This window comes from Choloepus didactylus, chromosome 3, assembly GCF_015220235.1.
Source record: "Choloepus didactylus isolate mChoDid1 chromosome 3, mChoDid1.pri, whole genome shotgun sequence".
NCBI lineage: Eukaryota > Metazoa > Chordata > Mammalia > Pilosa > Megalonychidae > Choloepus > Choloepus didactylus.
The window spans coordinates 110,067,994-110,088,799 of NC_051309.1; the positions used below are offsets into that span (position 1 = coordinate 110,067,994).

Below are 20,806 nucleotides of genomic sequence, written 5' to 3' on the forward strand. Positions count from 1 at the left end.
ATTTGCAGCAAGCTAACTTTACCCACTATAGTTCTCTTTGTGAAAAATGCTTCCTTCACTTGCCAATTACCTCAGTGGTGCTTGTGAGAAGTGACTTTTTAAAATATAGAGACATACTATATATAAAGTCATTGCCTTCATCAATGAAAGTGAGCACTCCACTTCAATGCCTTTCAAATAAAGAACAAATCAAGGTTTATAGAGCATATACTTTTTTCCCTTTTTAGTAGGCAACATGGATTTCCTTCTCAAATACATTTTATAAATATATTTAATCGATATGCAACAGCTAATGTTCAGTATAATTTGGCTAATGTCACCATTAATTGATGGAAAGTTCTAATGTTAAATGCTACCAAAATAAATTATTTTAAAACTGTGTAAATATATATTGTCTTATATGAAGATCTGGAAATACACTTTCTAAGTATAAAGTCTGGAAGATTTTCTAGAATATTATCTTACTTTGAGCATAATAGTCTGCCAGTGGTATATATCATCCAAACAATCAGCCATAACAGGGATATGGCTATTTTTTAACATTTGTTTGTTTTGCAAAGTCAGAGCTTCCATGTAATGTGAAAACTATGCCAGGTAATTAAGGAACACATTTGTAAAAAATCATGATAGTACCATACGGAGAGAGTGGCACTTTTGATGCCTATGTTACTGCATCATTTTAACTAGTAACTCAAAGGAGTTTAATTATTGTAACCAAATATGATGGGCCAGATTTGATACTGCTTAAAACATGAGAGCAAAAAGGGTACTTTGTTTGAAGAATAGATGTAGTGAGTGAAATTTTCGTTTGATAGTAAAGGATTCAAAGTGCCCAGAGCCTTAAATATGATGGGAATTCATACTTTACTAACTAGTAAATGCATATACATTTTTTAGACACGCTTCAGCTTTAATGATATACTGGGTATAACAATTTGTTTCTTTCTTAGGTATAAGGGCAATGGAAAAATAAGTTGCTTGTACTATAAAAGGAACAATGTTCAAAGGATAAATGTATAGTAACAAAAATGATTTATCTTCCAAACTACACAGAGAAATAATATTAATGAAGAAGAAGTAAACAATAAACTGGGAAAATAATTAACAAAAGTCTAAGAGAAATTATAAATAACTTAGGACTCTTACAAACTACTGAATAATCTTTCTTTTTACATATGTCTTCTTTTCCTCTTCCCCACTTAGATAATAAAAACTAAGTTATTATAAAAATTTAAAAGAAATTAAAACTGGTAAACTGACCTCCAAACTTACATATAATTTCCTGGAAAAATTAGATGGATTTCTCACCTGGCCATATTTTCTCAAACAGCAGAATATATAAAAGTATATTTCTTTGCCTTGTCATAAGTAGAAGAATAAAAGCAAGATATCATATCCTCCCTTAGTTATCAAATATTTTCTCCTAATTTATGCTCCTTCCCCTACCCTCTAAATCTTTCATTTTTAATTAAGTTTTTTAATTAATTAATTTTAATTTCTTCTTGTTCCACTAGACTCTAAGTTAATGAAGGCAAGGAACATATGTGTTTTGTTTACCGCTGAATACACAAAAAAACATGCTATGAATAAATGTTTTTAAATGAGATAAACTGTCATATAAAATATAAGATAAAAATATATTAAAATTGAGTTATTCTGAATTTTATTTTATTTTTATTTTTTCAATAATTTCAATTTTCTTTTGTAGCATTACAAAAAAATAAATTTTGCTATTAATCTAGTTTCAATAATCTGATGACTGATAACCAGTCACAGCTCTAATATTTCATTTTCTGGCCAGGCTTATATTTCATATTAATTTTTCTGTACTTTGTGCAAGTATTTTCTGGGAACTCCTGCCTGAACTGCTTTACAATCCTGGTTCTTGTGCTCTCTCCATGATCGCTCCTTCTTTCTCCTTCTGTTGAATGTCTTTCTTCTCTAGCTTCACCAACAAGAGTTAACTGAAGGTTCAATCCTCAATTTTCTGGTATTTCCTTCCACATCAGCAACTGTGGAGGCCTCATTCACTCACAACAGATTCAGTTATGCATTAATTCCAAGCCTCTGCCACCAGCCCGGATTTCTTTCCCAATTTCCAAGACTCCATTTCCAACTCCTGATTGGACATTTTTGCAGTTATGTGTGTCAGTTTTACTCAAGCTCATGCCTGAAACTTAACTCATCTTTCTCTGAAACTGCTGAGTTTTTCCTTTGTCCTCCTAGGCACCTACCTACCTTTGAACCATCAAAACCAGTTTTCCCTTTCTTTGTCCCTTTATCTAAGTCATTGAGTCCTTTGTTCAGATCCAAATACTTCACTCTTAAGATACCTGAACTATAGGAGGCTACAATTAGTTGCATAGAAATAACAATCATTACCTCCACAAAACAAGCCCTGAGCTAAGGGCTCTATTGATTGTTAAATGGATCTTCCTAAAACAGAATTTACAAGCTTAATTTAATCACTTCATTTGGATTTTTAAAATAACTGATTACATTAAAAAGAGTGGATTTGGTGGTGAAAACCCTTGATTTGGGGGGAAATTCCTCATGTTTAGGGTCCCAAAGCATTTCTGCAAAAGAGTTATTATTGTCAAATGCTTTTTGCTAAGTCTTGTCAAGTATTCATCATGGCAAATAAATGCAATTTTTGGTAAAAAATAACATGATCAAACCTTTGAGGTGTTCCTCAAGGACCACTAAAATGCTCCTTTGTACTACTAATTCCCACCTTTGCATTTTGAAAAGCACTGTATGACTTTTTAAAGCTACACAAAAGGAAGCAGGGAGATATTCTGGTACCTATGGTATAAGATATAAGAATTATCTAATAATTCAAAACAGATGATGGGAGATAATTTTCTTGTATACATTTTAGATGGTTTCACAGAGCCTGCAAAAAAACTGCTCTGATCCCATATTCAGTGGCCTGTCTGTGGTTAACATTAGGATAAGGTAAGAATGTGAATAAAGACTTAAGAGTTGTACCATGTGGTTTGCTCTTTAGTTGAAAGCAGAAACATAAATTCTAACTTAATATTAAGTCTTTCCAGTGCAGCCTGATTCTATATTTGGCTTGAAATGTATTAGTCTTATTATTTTTTCTTTCCGTTTTATTCTATGAGATTTCAGTTTCACCTACACAACTCTTTCTTTTAGCCAGACTCATCACAGATGGTCTCAAACATATTTTGTATCAGAAAAAGTGATCTCAGCGTCTATGATTTTAGGACCTAAAAGAAGGTCCCAAATAAATAAATATTCCTAACTCATGAAAATGTTTGTCCTTAGGGTTCTAATGCTTTCTGCTACTCCATACTTCATATTATGATCCTGAACAATAAAGAAAGCTTTGTGATGCAGTTTGCTTGATTTTTATCAGCACCCACCCCCTTTGGAATCACTTATTAATCCTTGGTCTGCAATGAGTCTTCTTCATTAATGAGGATTAACCACCCAATGAGATATGTTTACTTGGATTTCTTTCTTCTCTGAAACATTCTGGTGAGTAACCACTCTAAACTGAAATCAGACTAAGGTTTTATCCAAAATCAGAAGTGGAAACAGGAAGCAAAGACCCCAATACATACAAATTAGATCCTCAAAAGACATTCATTGGCATTTAACTACTTCCAAACTTTACAAGATAACAGAAGTTTGTATTTTATTTTCAACATAAAAGAACCACAGGCCAATTTTAAACATCAACATTTTTCTAGATAGGCTATCAAATTCCTCTATTGCAAGGCAGGAGCTAACCAGGAGAGATTCATTACATGGTTTGAAAGCAGGAGCCTGGGTGAGCCAGAAGACTTTTTGTCTGCTCATATATACCTAAATTTTTAACATGATGAAACACATTATTCTTGGTGTAGGCGAAAGTTAAAGGAGTGAATTAAACGGTTTGTTTGCATTGACTTTCCTGGCCAAATAATTGTGCAAAATCTACTTATTTTACAGAATATTTAACAAAAACTAAAAGAATATTATCTGCTTGGTTATTACTGTCATTTTGTTAGAGTGGGAGAGATGGAAAGAGAGAGAGAGAGACGTCATACTGTTTCAAAGAAAAAGGTTTCAAGAATTGCAATAACGGGTTGTGGGGGAGTTCAAGAGCCTTAGAACCAGACAGACCAACATTAGTTTGAATCCAAGTTCTGTTACTTCACTAGCTGTGTGACATTGGAACTTATCCTCATTGAGTCTCCATGGCTTCACATGAAAAACAGGTATAATAATAGCTCCTATATCAAAAGGTTGTTTTGAGGATTAGAAATAATATGAATTGCCATGTAAATTGCTACATGTGTGTAAATATATATATATATACACTTAAATATAAGTTAATAATTATAAATGTTTGTTGACAAAAAGGGAGTAAAATTAGTAAATTAAATAAGTTAATATATATAAATGACCTAGAATGATGCCTAACACTAAAGGACTCAATATGTTGCTGTCATCATCACCATCATCATCAAATGATAAAGGGTGGCTGAAAGAACCTGAAGGGAGGAAAACGAAATTAATCCCTACTTTTCATTCCTCAAGGAAATAAGGAAAACCCCTATTTGCTATAGATCCTATAGACACTAAAAAGTCTACCTGACAAGATAAAAAGGCAGTCATGGACTGTCAAGATTCCGTGATTGCCTTTGACTTTTCTGTTGACATTTGATGCAGAACAAAACATTGAGAAGGACTGATGTAGGTCATCAAAAGAGGCCCTACACTAAACTCGCATGTAATTGTGTCTAAGAGTCTCCCCCTGAGTACCTCTTTGTTGCTCAGATGTGGCCCTCTCTCTCTAACTAAGCCACCTTGGCAGGTGAACTCACTGCCCTACCCCTTACATGGGACCTGACTCCCAGGGGTGTAAATCTCCCTGGCAATGCAGGATATAACTCCAAAAGACCCAGCATCATGGGATTGAGAATATCTTCTGGACCAAAATGGGAATGCAAAAAGAAAATCAAGTTTCAGTGGCTGAGAGATTTCAAATGGAGTCGAGAGATCACTGGTGGACATTCTTATGCACTATATAGATAACACCTCTTAGGTTTTAATGTATTGGAATAGCTAGAAGTAAATACCTGAAACTACCAAACTCCAACCCAGCAGTCTGGACTCCTGAAGACGATTGTATAACAATGTAGCTTACAAGGGGTGACAGTGTGATTGTGAAAACCTTGTGGATCACACTCCCTTTATCTAGTGTATGGATGGATGAGTAGAAAAATGGGGACAAAAACTAAATGAAAAATAGGGTGGGATGGGGGGGATGATTTGGGTGTTCTTTTTTACTTTTATTTTTTTATTCTTGTTCTTTTTGGTGTAAGGAAAATGTTCAAAAATAGATTGGGGTGATGAATGCATAACTATATAATGGTACTGTGAACAGTTGATTGTACACCATGGATGACTGTATGGTATGTGAATATATTTCAATAAAACTGAATTTAATTAAAAGAAAAAGGGGGGGCCCTACAAACAATAAGCAGCAATTTAAGGAACAGTTTTAATTAAGTCCTTTGATGTCTTCTGGCTCCTGCTTTCACCTCTGCAGTCAAGAAGCCTCAGCAGGCAGGAGCAAAAAGCCAGCCCTCCAGAAAGAGAAAGTCTCTGGAGGCTGCATTCAGGAAGCACAGGGTGAGAGAACTGGAAATTTTATCCTAAGGTTCAAAACAATGCTACAGAGAAAATAAAACTTTAATACACGTTCTTAAAATACTGTTGTCCCCAAGAGAGTCAAAATGCTCTTGGAAGTTTTACAAGTTTTTCTTTGAGAATCTTTGAAGCTATCTACACTTTTTATGTCATTTAAAATAAAGCATTAAATGAAATATCTGATTGTTTGTTCCAAATGTATCACATTCTAAGGTCAACATGCTTTTAATTCATACTTCTATTTCTGTTTCGTTTTCTTTCCATAAAGGGAAAAATCTATGAGATTTTGAGCTAAAAGAGCACATTTACAGGTCAGAGCTACGGAGCAAGAGGACAGCATCTATTAGGGTTGGCTGACACTTTTCTGACTGAGGTCCCTAAAATCCTTCATGTTTCCACTGGCTGTGCCTTAATCTCTCATCTACGTAAGTGATGGCAGACCAACATTAAACAAAGACTAAGAAATCCTGGAGTCTCCAAATAGATTTTACTTTATGCCCCACAATTTCCAAATTGAAAGGAAAAGCATCAAGGGTTCTTATATTATCATCCTATTTAGACACAAGAAAATGTTTCAAAAAGACTAAAAACAGTCTCGAGGGTTTTTTCCCGCCAAAGAACCTTCCTCTTCTCAATCCAAATCTATTTTAAGAGGCATATGGTGCCTTTCTTTGTTGGATTTATTTTCTCTTCTTCAGGGCCTCTCGGCTCTTCTGTGAAATTTGAGTCTGACGTTCCCTATATAAATCAAGGCCTGCACCGCCATCACGACAACACGTGTGGAGACTCAGCAAGGCAGGGGGTTAGTTTGTTTCACTTCTCCCCAGCTCAGACACACAGATGCAAACTAAATAAAGCAAGGGTGAGAATGAGTGCTTCTCTTTAGTTTGATTAAGGGAAACAAACATACAAATTTTAAATAGGAGAAAAAAACAGGCAGGAAAAAAATATCACATGCTACCAGTTAAGCACAGTATGCACTGCTGGAGAGGAACTAGGGAAATGGACTTTACCTTCCATCAGAGTTACACAGCAATTCTTGACCTCTTTTCTGCCCATCCCCAAACTGATAGCAACGTATAGATGCATAAGACCTTTAATATTCCTTGGAATTATACAAAGCATACACCAAATTTTAATAAGCCTGTGTGTAAATTTCTCCTAAAAATTTGAAAATGCTAATCTTATCGTAAACATAGCTAGTAGAAATGACTTAAAGCAAAAGAAACTGTGTTCAGAAAAGGAAGAACTTAATGATGTATAAGTTGATAGGAATGGACGATGGAAGTCAGTTGAAAAAAGTTATTAGTATAGGCTTATCAGTTCCAGCTGGTAAGCGCAGGCTAAATCCTTCTGACCATCTCTTTCCCACAACCAGGTAGGGCCAAATTATATTTCTCTTCATTATGCACCTAAGACTTAAGGGTGGTGCAGTGAGATTGCAGTAACCTGCTTAAAAATAAAGAAATCTCCCAAGTGCCTTTGAAAGGACAGGCACTTCTATAATATGAATTAAGAGGCTGAAAAGCAACCACTAATGAGCACAGCACATTGATTTGAACTAATTTTTTAAAGCAGATAAGTCACAAAATTTATTTTTTCATGTTAGTGACTGAGAACGTGAGTGAAGAGAGCTCACTACAAGTGAAGTAAACATTGAATTAGTCTTGGTCATGTTTAACTATGCAAGGAATAACCTGCAAGCCATTGATATGTGCAGGCATTTTTGAGTACATGGTCTGGTATACGGTATGTACTCAATACATATTTGCTGGGTGAATGAGTTAATATATAATTACAAACATATGTAGGTCTACTTATTCTGTCTTATACAAAATATTACATTTTAATATATTGTTCGTATTATATATTAGCCAATCCACCACTAAAATGGAGCTTTAAATGGGAGTATTGCAGCATTAATGCTGATTAATCTTTCCTTCAAGGGATAAAAGGAATATGGCAAAATGTATAATCTAAGTAAAAAAAAAAAAAGTTGACTTTTAAGATTTGGATTCTTTCCAGTTAGATGCTTTTTCCCTTAGGGAAAATAGTCTCTGCCATTATGAAAATAGTATCTTATAAATGATATTGCTATACATGAAAAAATTAATAGTAGCAAACCGTGGCTATAACATATGAAACATGTATGTTCTAGGAAAGCAAAAAGTCCACTGATCTCCTATTTTGATATATTTACCAATATATTTACCTAAAAAAGTTTTTACACCTATTCTTAAGTTAACTGTAGCTAAATAAAGATTTATTATTTTTTTTCTATCTCTACTTTTCACTCCTTCCCCATATTGTACATTCACTTGAAATGTGAGATATGAGTCAAAGATAGCATATGAAGACAAGTAATGAAGAAAAGAGAAGTTATAGTAGGAATAAATTGCATACTTTCAAACTTATTGAAGTCTATATAGACTTTACATCAGCACATGAACATGTTCATTTCACTTCTGCCTGTGGCATTAGGTATTTTGCATTTAGAGATGGGGTCTGCATTTAGTCCAAGTAACCATTAAATCAGGCTATTCAGATACCAACTCTCAGAAAGGGCCATATTCTCTTTTCATTTTACCCGAGTGCAGTTTTTAAGGGTTTAAGTCTTATCCATTTATACTCTCCACAATATCTGTTTTCATCTGTCAACTTCATACTTCGATAATTTATTTTATTTTATTGATGTTATCTGTTTACATATCAGTCTCCCTAACACACTACAAGTTCTTCAAAGACCAGGTCTTTAATTCATCTTGGAATCCTCAGTGACATGCATAGAGTAGGTATTTAATAATTGTTTTTGGAAGTGAAGTTTGTTCTTACACTTTCCTCCTCTTCTAACTACATTTTTGTTACTTTCCATTCATTTTGGAGTGCTTTTATAAGACCCAAAATGATTGTTTTTCTTCCATCTTTAACCTCATGGATCTTTTTCCCTTATAGAAAAAGTGTAACTTTTGCAGGAAACTGGACAGTGTTGTTTAACAAATACTATCTTGGGGGAAAATAAATAAAAACCAAAAAACAACAACTACCTCATAGCTTATTCACTACACAGATATGAGAAAATATTGTGATTGATATAGATACTAATAAATCAATATTAAAAAAGTATTTTCTTATAGAAATCAAAATTTGCATAACTGATAAGAACAATCCCACTAAAGGGCACTTTTAAAAGTTGCCTAGTAATGGTAACTTTTTTAAATGCAATTTTATTGATATATAATGACACACCATACAATCCACCCAAAGTATACAATCACTGATTCACAGTATCATCACATAGTTGTGCATTCATCAATTCATTACCACAATCAATTTTAGAACATTTTCATTATTCAGAAAAAAGGAGAAAACCCGAAACATCCCATACCCCTTATCCCACCTCCATCATTGACCCCTAGCATTGGTGTGGTACATTTGTCACTGTTGAAAGAATATTAAGATATTACTGTTAACTATAGTCCATAGTTTGCAATAGGTGCATTTTCCCCACATACCACTCTATTATTGACTCCTTGTAATAGTTCTGTACATTTGTTGGGAAGAAATATTGTACATTTTTACTGTTAATAAAAGTCATCATCCACCACAAGATTTACTGCGTTATACAGTTCCATATTTTAATCTCTGGCTTTCTTTCTGGTGATACACATGACTCCAAACTTCTGACTCTGAACTTCCCCTATCAACCACATTCACACACAATTCAGCATTGTCAGTTATACTCACAATAATGTGTAATGGTAACATCTGCTAGAAAATAAAGGAATATATCTTTTATGAAGGAGCCTGAAAATGTCACTTGGCAATGAGCACACTGAAAGATGATTATTAAAAGCTTATTACTTCAACAATGTTTTCAAATTAATGGGAAAATTCTTTTATGTTCTTGGTTTCTTATACTTCCTAAAAGCAAATTGACATTAAAATGGTATCTCTTTCATGCACAATAGTATGTTATGATTTAAACATATCCAAATCTTAGAAATTTATCCTTAGGGTTAGCAATGAATTACCTGGTGAATAGTATTAACACAAAGGTTTAAGCCTCTTACCATCAAATCCATCTTCTTCTGACCCTAGTTCATCATCTGAGCAGATGTTGAGGACATTTACCAGCATCTCGGTCACTAACAAAAGGAAAGAAAGAAAAAGGAAAGTCTAGATTTTCCATTATAACCTTAACTATTACTCTGGTATTGTTGACGAACAAGCTTGGCAATGACAAACCTAGTTTGGATATAGTCTCCTGCTAAGTATTATCAATAAAATCCAAATCATAAAAGACAATGGGTTTTATGACTCTGTGTAAACTTTTTTGTTTATAAAATCATTAGTTCATACTTAGTGAAATCTAACGGTAGCATTTAGTAACTGTAAGTCAAGAGACAATGGACAAATTAAATATGGGGAGGGGTGAATGTACTCTAAATCTGTGAGGAAAAAATGGTTATTCTTGTATTTTTAATTGTTTTTATGACACTGTTAAATCTAGATCAAACAGATACAAAAGAAAATAAGTGAATGTTGGATTTCTTCATCATCTTTTTTTTTAATCCCACAGAATATCAAAAATAGTGAAAGGTACAGGGTTTTATGTTCAATAAAAATTGTTGATTCATGAACTAAGATATTTGAATCAGTCCTGAGAATACTGATTAAAATAATGAATGCATTGATAGAAATACTGTTAAATTTGATTTTCAAAAAGTCTTTAAAAATGGAGCTTATAAGTATGTGGGGGCCATATGGTCCTGCAACCTCATTATGGAGTATGTACTTGGAAGATTTTAGAGCAGAAACATGAATGGACACTTGCACACTGGTGTTTATGGAGGCAGTATTCATGATTTGCAATTAGTGGAGGTGGCCTAAGGGTACATTGACTGAGAAACAGAATGGTGAACTGTGGTGTATGCATACAATGGAATATTGAGCAACTACTAGAAGGAGTAAAGCTGTGAGACACACAATGAGGTGAATGGATCCTGTAGAGAGCATTTTGAGTGAAATACACCAGAAACAAATGCAAACACTATAATGCCTCACCAATATGGATCAACTAAAATGTGTAAACTCAGAATTGAATCTTAGAGCACAGCTTATCAGGGGAATGATTATTGTAATGCTCCCTAGATTTTAAGCTCTTACAGCAGTCAAATCTATTCCTGAATTGTAATGTCTATCTCCAATCTCTGAGATGCTGATCCCTTTGTGTATAACCTGATTGGTGTCTGGAACACTGGGTATCTGTGTGACACCTGAAACTCAGAGCGAGAGCTTGGGAGATATGAATGTCAGTATTAGCGCATACAGCAACTGTTTAAAAAAAAAAAGCTGAAAAAGTGCCCAGACTTCAATTAGAGATACCAATGAAGCAGATCTGGTTGAAACTAGGGCAAATCAGGCCAAAGGGTAAAGGTTGAAACTGACTGTGTTTTACAACTTCAATTTCCATGTGAGACCAAGGGAACACATGTTTATTTGCTGCAGGATCTATATTTTCTGAACAATATAACTTCTACAGCCAGTTTGTTCAAACACCATAATTACACGGAACTTTGAATAGGAAGTGAGATATGGTAGGTTCGTATAGGTTAAAGTGAAACAGGAACATATCCCAAAGTAATTTGGGCAGAGAATAAAAATATATATGCGGGGCCCCCCTGAGGAGCTGGGGGGAAATGTGGAAGTGTTGGACTTCCTCACCTGGATTGTTGCTGATGTTCTCACAAGCACTGAGCACTGACAGTTTTGTATGCCAAGCCCTCTATCTTAGGGCTTGCCCCTATGAAGCTCATTACTGCAAAGAAGAGCCTAAACCTGCTTATAATTGTGCCTAAGAGTCTCCCCCTGAGTAACTCTTTGTTGCGCAGATGTGGCCCCCTCTCTCTAGCTAAGCCAACCCAGCAGGAGAACTCACTGCCCTCCCCACTATGTGGGACCTCACTCTCAGGGGTCTAAATCTCCCTGGCAACACAGGATATGACTCCCAGGGATGAATCTGGACCCAGCATCGTGGGATTGGGAATATCTGCTTGACCAAAAGGGGGATGTGAAATGGAACAAAATAAAGTTTCATTGGCTGAGAGATTTCAAATGGAGTCAAGAGGTCACTCTGGTGGACATTTGTATGCACTATATAGGTAACCCTTTTTAGGTTTTAATGTACTGGAATAGCTAGAAGCAAATACCTGAAATTATCAAACTCCAACCCAGTAGCCTTGACTCTTGAAGATGATTGTATAACAATGAACAACGTAGCTTACAAGAGGTGACAGTGAAATTGTGAAATCCTTGTGGATCACACTCCCTTTACCCACTGTATGGATGGATGACTAGAAAAATGGGAACAAAAAACTCAAGGAAAAATAGGGCAGGAGGGCGGGGGGCAATTTGGGAGTTCTTTTTTTACTCTTTTTTTTTATTCTTATTTTCACTTTTTCTGGTACAAGGAAAATGGAAAAAAAATAGATTGGGGTGATGAATGAACAACTATATGATGGCAATGTGATCGATTATATATTTTGGATGATTGTATGGTGTGTGAATAAATCTTAGTAAAAAAAATAAGGTAAGATGGGGGGATAATTTGGGTGTTCTTTTTTACTTTTATTTTTTATTCTTATTCTTTCTGGTGTAAGGAAAATGTTGAAAAATAGATTGGGGTTATGAATGCATAACTATATGATGGTGCTATGAACAGATGACTGTACACCATGGATGATTGTATGGTATGTGAATATATTTCAATAAAACTGAATTTAATAAAAAATATGAAAAAAATGGAGCTTAAAGTTTACATCCAATCAGAAATTTAGTTAAATAGACTACAATAGTATTACACAGAAAATTGGTACTATAGTACTTTCACACTACACTAAGAGTTATATTTATTTACACTTAATATTTTTTGATATCAGGTTAGGACTTATCATTAATATAAAGAGAAGCTTGCCCAGTATTTCTTTCTTCCTCAAGAGCTTTTTTAATAGTGGGGTATGTTAAAATCAATGTTCTTTTAGAATTGAAAATACATGATAATTAAAGAGTAAAACATTGGTGGAGCCAACATTAATCCAGAGCTTCAATTTAATTATCAAAACTGAATTATGTATGCCAACATACCAATACACTAATGCATTCTTTCATGACATTCAAAATCTGAATAATTGATGGTAACAACCCAGCTAAAGGGTGTTCAAAAGTAGTTGTCATGATCCAAAGGAAATACATTGTTTTTGCTTCTTATTTCCAGAGATGCCAACAGATGACATTAATATGTACTGTGATTTGATCAGTGCAAGAAAGTGGGGGCACGTAGTATTGAGAGCTTTTATCATATTCTATTAAAATTTACTTTTGACTTATTCTGGTATCCAAAGGGAAAACTTTTTCACTAACAACTCATAACTTCCTGGTTTAATCATGTTAGGGTATTTAAGGAGGAAAGAAACAATCAACACATACATTGTAGCTTTACTCTAAAATCTCAACATATCTTTATTTTTCTGAAACACGTGGTATCTCTTATCTTTGTTACAGTGGGCAGTCACCTTCTCAGGAGATGTGTGAGGTGCTGCATGAGGACTGACCCAGGCTGTCACCCATAGGCCTCCTGAACTAGATGTTCAAGATTAGTGGGCCAAAACCTTCCCTTGAAATGTTTGCTGAGATTTAGGGCAAAATATGAAAAGAAAACAAAAGGAAAAGGAAGTAAGGAAGGGAGTGAAGGAAGGAAGAAAGAAGAGAGGGAGAAAGGGACGGAGGTAGAAAAGAAAAGGCCAATTCTTCTGAAAAATTGGGGCAAGTTAATAGACAGCTCTTTTTTTAATGCAATTTTATTGAGATATATTCACATACCATATAATACATCCAAAGTACCCAATGAATGGTTCACAGTATCATCATATAGTTGCACATTCATTGCCACAATTTTAGAACATTTTAATTACTCCAAAATAAAGAAAAAAATAGAAATAAAAATAGAAAAGAATACCCAAAACCTCCCATACCCTTATCCCCCCTAAAATATATATGTCTTTATTACTTATCTGCCCATACACTGGATAAAGGGAGTGAAAACAGATTTTTATATGTAAATCTGTGTCAAAGTTCTATATCTTGTAACATTATAATGCCCACAATATTTTTAATGAACTATCCTTTTGTTGTTTATGCTGTCCTTCATAATATTGTAGCCATATGTCACTGTTGTGCAATGATTATTACTAATATCAGAAATGTGACAAAGACCCGACTACCCAAACCTTTTTCATTTGACAAGTAGTTTGTAAAATAAAATAGCTTTTTGGAATAATAGTACAAAGGGGTAAAGAAATAGGTAACCATTATAGTTTGAAGCTGGTTTAACACTACATTTCTGTTATTTTTTAAAGTTGTATTATTCTAATGAGATTGCATAAATTCTCCTAATGTTCTGAATTTCTTTTGTTTCCCCTTAACTCATTCATTGTATCCTGTTAATTGGGTATATAGTGACACACTTTCAAATCAACTTCTCTCATAGTACAACCTGTGTGTTTTCCTGGTTAGGCCAAAGTGGTGTTTTGTTTTTTGTTTATTTTTTTTCCCCTGAGTAAAATAGAACACATAGCCTTTCCTTCCTTTTTATACCACTTTCTTAAGAACATCTCAGGATAATGCAACATACCTTTTTCCCCAACAAATGGCAGGGACCAAGTGAAAACATCCATGAAATTTGGAAGCCAGTATGGATGGGGAGAACAGTTGAATTGCCTGATATTCATAACATTGTTCTCATACTTCAATACTGCAGCTGAAAACAATACAAAAAGGGGAGTTAGAGTCACAGCATACATGCCTGCTTCAACATATGGCTTCAGCTGATTAAGAAAACTTAACTATTTGACTTAAGTTCCACAACATCAACGCAAATACCTTAACCTGCCCTGAAGGTTTACACTATTTGTGGACTTAAAATTTACTCTAGTGTAATGTGTAACTGCATGATTTATGAATACTAAATATGAGATGCCATAATTTGGTAAATATTTATATAAAATAATAAATCAAACATCTGTCAGGAGTTAGAGATCCTCTTGCAGTTAAGAATTTCTAGTCTTATTTAATGTTCAACAACACTAATAAAAGTTGCATAGCTAAGTAAGCTTGACATAATTCATTAATCTCAAATATTTGAATTACTTTAATTTCTCTTTATCAAAAAAAAAAAATCACACCTTTTTTTCTCCAGTAGAATGCAAAACAATTGTACTAAATGGTAAACAAGGCTGCTTTGTTGACTTAATAAAGTAAGTCTTTCAGATTGAATCCCACATAAAATAATATACTGGTATCTGACTCTGCCTCTTACTACTGAAAAGGATGCACAGTCCATGCCTCAGAGAAATAAATCTGCATGCTATACCCTGCTTTGTGTTGCATCTGTAGGTTAGACATACACTCATATAGAGTATTATGGTTGGAGAGATCCTAAGAACATAGCTAGTCTCATTCTCACCAGATTCTGAAATTCACTCTAAAGCAATTCTGATACAGAATTATCAGCAGGCCTCTGTGAATACTGCCAGTGAAGGACAAGCCACCTATTTTCTCCAGGTAACCTGTTCTACGGAGAGACAACGTATCTATGGAGGCAAGGTATGGGAAATACAAAAGTTGAATTTAAACCTGCCTTTATCTAATTTCTACCCACTGATTCTACTTCTGCCTCCTACAAAAAGACAGAACAAGTACACTATGTATCTAAATGACAGCATTTTAAATATTTGGAAATAATACTGTCATATCACAACTTCCTGAGCTTTGGCAAGATTTCACTTTCTTATCTTACCACAGAATAATTAGTATTATATTAGCAGGGATTAATGGACAGATCCTAGATGATGTCAGGTTTTTTCTTGTTTATGTTTAGGGGTTGAAAATATAGAAAAATCTGTATTCCATTAATTTTTTTTTCTTTCAGGATAAATTTACGCAAAAATATGTTGTAGCAGGTGATCCCAGATAAGAGGAAAGGATAAGCCTTAGAAATCAATTGTTGAAAATTGACTGAGTATTTATTAGAGTTTGAGCTTTTACAGGAATGCAGAACTTCTTACATAATGATGTTAGCATACTACTGCTTTTACTGTTCCACATTTGCTCTTCCATCTGGAATGTTCTCTCAGAAACTTCTGAATGTCCAAATCCTTTGGTGCCCAGCTTAAACACTGGCCCCTCAGTGAAGCCTTTTCTGATTTGTTCCATGGATACAATCTCTCCTTTTAATTTCCCCTTCCTCTGAATTCCAAAAGCGATTGACTTATACCTCCATTTTGATGAGAGCTATTTTATGTATATGCCTAACTTCTCCCACTATATTATAAGATCCTTAAGGACAAGTATCACATAACAAGCTTTGTATGTCTTTATGTCTTACATACTGCCTTACTCAGAGTAGATGCTCAGAAACTAGAGACATATCTTGACATTTTTCTCTACACTTTTCTTTTTCAAGTGAATTGTTCCTAATCCCTTCTACCCTTCATATGAGATGGCCTCTAGACCCTTTCCCTCTTCCTGCTCATCCTTCTTCTGAACGCCGGGTTGTCAATGCCTCTGACAAAATGTGGACCAGAACTAATAAAGGCTTCAAGTAGATTTGATTAGTGCTGAATATGGGGAGGATATAATTTTCTGTGATTTGGATACTCCATATATTTTATTGCTGCCTAGCAATGTGTTGATGTTTTCAGCATCTTGTTATTAACTAAAATTGTACTTGAGAACAGTAAGGCCTTTGCTCGAATCGTATTTCTGGCTGACTAACATGGTTCAAGGGAACACGGAATCACAGACACATCGGAAACAAGAAATGTAGAACTATATATTGATAGTGCAGTCAGCATTGATGTGAAGGGAGATATTCTCTTCTTACCATGGAATAATTGAATCTCATATACGTTTCTGTAAACCCATCCCGCTTTACATTATTCCATCATTTCTGTCATTATATTGCTTGACTTAAGGCTATATTCATATGGCATTAAAAACATGCAAAATGAAAAATCACAGCAAATTATCATTCTCATACTTCTGATCTTTCAGATGGAGAAGGCGGAATGCCTTCTATCTTTGCTAAGTACTACCTGAGAACTGGCTCCACATAAAAGGGTTTTACTATTTTTGAATATTGTATATTCACAGCAAGAACATATCCTCATATTTTCAAAAGAATCTTTTAAGACTCCACGTTGCCTTTTTGAAGAGAAATTTTTCCTCTAAGTTTCCTTCACTTTTTATTAGCATTGGGTTGGTGTAGCAGGAGGAAGGAAAAATAAGTGTTATAATTAATGTTGCCCTGGAGGAAAGAATCTGGGCATGTTTTATATAATACGTAATTTAACCATTACAGTAAATCTGAGAAGCAGGTGTGATCATCCTTGTGTTACAAATAAAGGAAATGGGGTTGAGAAACAAAGTAACTTAAGATCATACAACCAGTAACTGGCAGGTCTCACTCATATTCAAACCGAAATTTTCCTGAGTAGATGCTCAGAAACCAAGTCCATTCTCTTTCAGCATTCCCTGCCGTCTCTCATAAATTATTGATGTATGAATTCTAGTCCTAGCTGTTATACTAATTTTACTTTTGAACATGGTGTTCCTAATTAAAGAGGGTTTAGCTTTTGCCAAAATACAAGTTTTAAAAAAAACTAAAATAGGATACAATTTTACAAGTGAGGGTAAGGTTTGTCTAACAGATAAAAGAGACCTTAGGTTTTATAGCTGGTGAGATAAAAGCATTCATTCATTCAACATTTAGCTTAACACAATTTATTAGAGTGCCTGCTAATAATGCAGAAGCATTTTCACACTTTGTTTCCGTTATCATAAATTGTAACAGTAATTACATTTACTGAGCATCTGCTATATATATGCCATTCCTTATACCCCTTTACGAACATAATCACATCTTCAAAATATCCTTCATAAGTGGTGCTCATCATTTGAATTTTGAAAATGAGCAAAGAGAGAGGCTGTTATTTGCCCAACGTCCCAGTTGGGTGGGAGCAAACCTCTGCTTTGGTATCAATCTAAAGTTCCTGATCTTTCTAGTACCCTATGACATACTCGCCCTAACTGCATGAACTATTCAATTCAATCTACCAAATTTGGACCAGATTCTTTCTCTGTCCTCATTTAATATTTTTCAAAAAGAGCACCAAACTAGAAAGCCAAGAGCTCAGACTGCTAGATGGATTCTGCTGTCAGTCACTCCTGTGAACCCAAAGTCATTAATACCTCTATTATCTCGGTTACCTGGTAACCAAGCAGGTTTAACTAGATAATTTATATGATCTCTTTCAGACTGGAATGATGTTAGTAAACTTGTGAAACAAAGACTTCATTATTAACTCAATGACTGATTAGTATTCTCAATTATTTAAGAGGATAGTACCAGGACTTTTTCTCATTTTTCTCTAGCTTTAAAAAAAAGAATACCAAACTTAAAAATGCAAACATACCAACATGTACTCTTTTTTTCCCATGGCAAGAAAAAGAATCATGCAAAAACACTTCTTGAATAACCTTATACATTAATGTTACACATACATTTTGCTGTTTTCTATAATAAATATATATCATAAAAATACATAAAAAAATTTAAGCCAAAACAATCCTAAATATCTGCAGTCACCAAATTCATAGTTAACATTTCATCTTCCACCTCCTACATCCCTTGCCCATGCCACCTGCCTCCAACTATCACTGGGATTACAAAACAAGCAGAGCCCTAATAGTGTGCTTTCCTCTGAAACACTTGAAAGACATTTATCTCCAGTGCAATATAAATAATACAAATGGTTGTACTTCAAGAATCATTCAAGATCACCTCCTGAGACCTTGTCTAAGAAATACAGCACAAAAGAACAAAAGCCTACCATCAAGGGATTCTTTTATTCTGCTGGCAACTACACTCGACTTCATGTTATTTAGCAATTGTATCAAAGGTCTAGAGAAAGAATATGACAATATATGGACATTATATCATTGACCATAATTTAAAGCAGACCAGACAGCACAGAAACAAATGCTTTTTTGTTGCATGTACATATCTGTGCTGGTTTGGATATATTCTGTCCTCCAAAATGCCATGGTCTTCGATGCAATCTTGTGGGGGCAGACATGTTAGTGTTGATTAGGTTGGAAACTTTTAACTGAGTGTTTCAATGGAGATGTCACTCACCCAACTGTGAGTGACACCTTTGATTAGAGTGTGACCTCTTGATTGAATATTTCCATGGAGGTGTGGCCCCACCCATTCAGGGTGGACCTTAGTTAAATCACTGGAGTACTTTAAAAAAGAGCCACACAGGCCCAGATGCTTGCTGCAGCCAAGAGAGACATTTTGAAGATGGCTATTGAAAGTAAACTTTTGCTACTCCAGAGTTTGCCTGGGAAAAACTAAGAGAACACCCCCAGATGCCTAGAGAGAAATGTACTGGGAAAAAGCCATCTGAAACACAATTTGGGAGCCAAGGAAGAAGACACCAGCCACGTGCCTTCTGAGCTAACAGAGGTTTTCCAGATGCCATTGGCCATCCTTCAGTGAAGGTACTCTATTGTTGATGCCTTACCTTGAACATTTTATGGCCTTAAGATTATAACTTTGCAACCAAATAAACCCCCTTTACAAAAGCCAATCTATTTCTGGTGTTTTGCATAATGGTAGCACTAGCAAACCAGAACAACATCTGGAGAATAGCCAGAAGAAATTTTGGTATAATGGAAATAATAATAATCTCATGAATCCAGAGGCCTGGTTGCTATTTATTTCTGTGAAGTCACCATTATGATTATAAAGTTATGCAATTACTTGGTCCAATCCTTTTTATTTGTTTTCATTTTGTATCTGTATAGCCCTGTCTTCAAAGGCATGCTTATGTAGAAGATGTAAAACTAATAATCAAGGGACCACGCCTACTTGGTCCCTTGATTATCTGTTGTACATCTTTACAACCTTGTGCCAGTTTGTATATATTATATTCCCTAGAAAAAGCCATATTCTTTAATGCATTCTTGTGGGGGCAGACGTATTAATGTGGACTGGGCTGGAATCTTTTGGTTCAGTGTCCATGGGGATGTGACCCACCCAACTGTAGATGGTAACTCTGACTGGATAATTTTCATGGAGGTGTGGCCCTGCCCATTCAGCGTGAGCCTTGTTTAGTTTACTGGAGCATTATATAAGCTCAGACAGAAGGAGCTCATAGCTGGCTGGAGCTGAGACAGACATTTTAAACATGGCTGTTGGAAGCTGATGCAGACATACTGGAGAGAGCCATTTTGAAATGCAACCAGGGAGCAAGCAGATGTCAGCCACATGCCTTCCCAGCTAACAGAGGTTTTCCGGATGCCAGCGGCCTTTCTCCAGTAAAGGTTTCCCTTGTTGACAGACACTTTATGGCCTTAAGACTGTAACTCTGCTACCAAATAAATCCCCTTTTATAAAAGCCAATCCATTTCTGGTGTTTTGCATTCTGACAGCATTAGCAAACTAGAACACCCCTATTTTTATTTTTGCCACAACTGGGCTCCTTGAATATAGAGAACCCAAGGAATAGAATCTAGATTTAATCCATTGCCCTGTCTACCAGACCATGCACTGAATTGCTAGACTGTATCTAAATCTGTAAAGTAAAGGAGTCTATCTTCCTTTATTTTGATGAGACACAAAAACCAATATTTCAAAGGAAGTTGATAACATTTTTTGACTTCTTTTCCACGAGTGCCGTCGCCAGGGAAGTTGATGACAGGGCAGTGAATGACAAGAATAGAAATACTGAAAGAGAGCTGTTAATTTAAGAGAAGTCATCAGAACATTCGTAACAAAAGACCTTGCCCAGCTCACCAAACCATGAACTCAGCACATTTCAAGTGGATTTCAAGAAGAATACAAAGCTCCTTTTCCCAAACACGTTTAGATTAGTAATGACAAAGCCCCTAACATACCTCTGCATTCCTTACACTATAGGCCTATTTTAAGATAGGGGAATGCGCAGTCAAAAGAATGGAAATGACTTGAATTGTATTCTCTTTTTCACCCTTTTGCTAACATCTTTCATCTTTT

The 20,806-nt window shown here is 35.1% G+C and overlaps 1 protein-coding gene across 3 annotated transcripts in view; it reads right to left on the bottom strand.

The window, feature by feature from the left end:
• The window catches only part of PPP3CA (protein phosphatase 3 catalytic subunit alpha), a 336,975-nt gene that overhangs the window by 25,496 nt on the left and 290,673 nt on the right, over positions 1–20,806 (bottom strand). For all 3 annotated transcript variants that reach the window (XM_037830340.1, XM_037830339.1, XM_037830341.1), the window contains exons 9-10: positions 14,360–14,485; positions 9,741–9,815 (exon numbers count right to left, since the gene is read on the bottom strand). In XM_037830340.1, the coding sequence (XP_037686268.1) occupies positions 9,741–9,815; positions 14,360–14,485 (201 nt within the window). The remainder of the gene's footprint in view (positions 1–9,740; positions 9,816–14,359; positions 14,486–20,806) is intronic.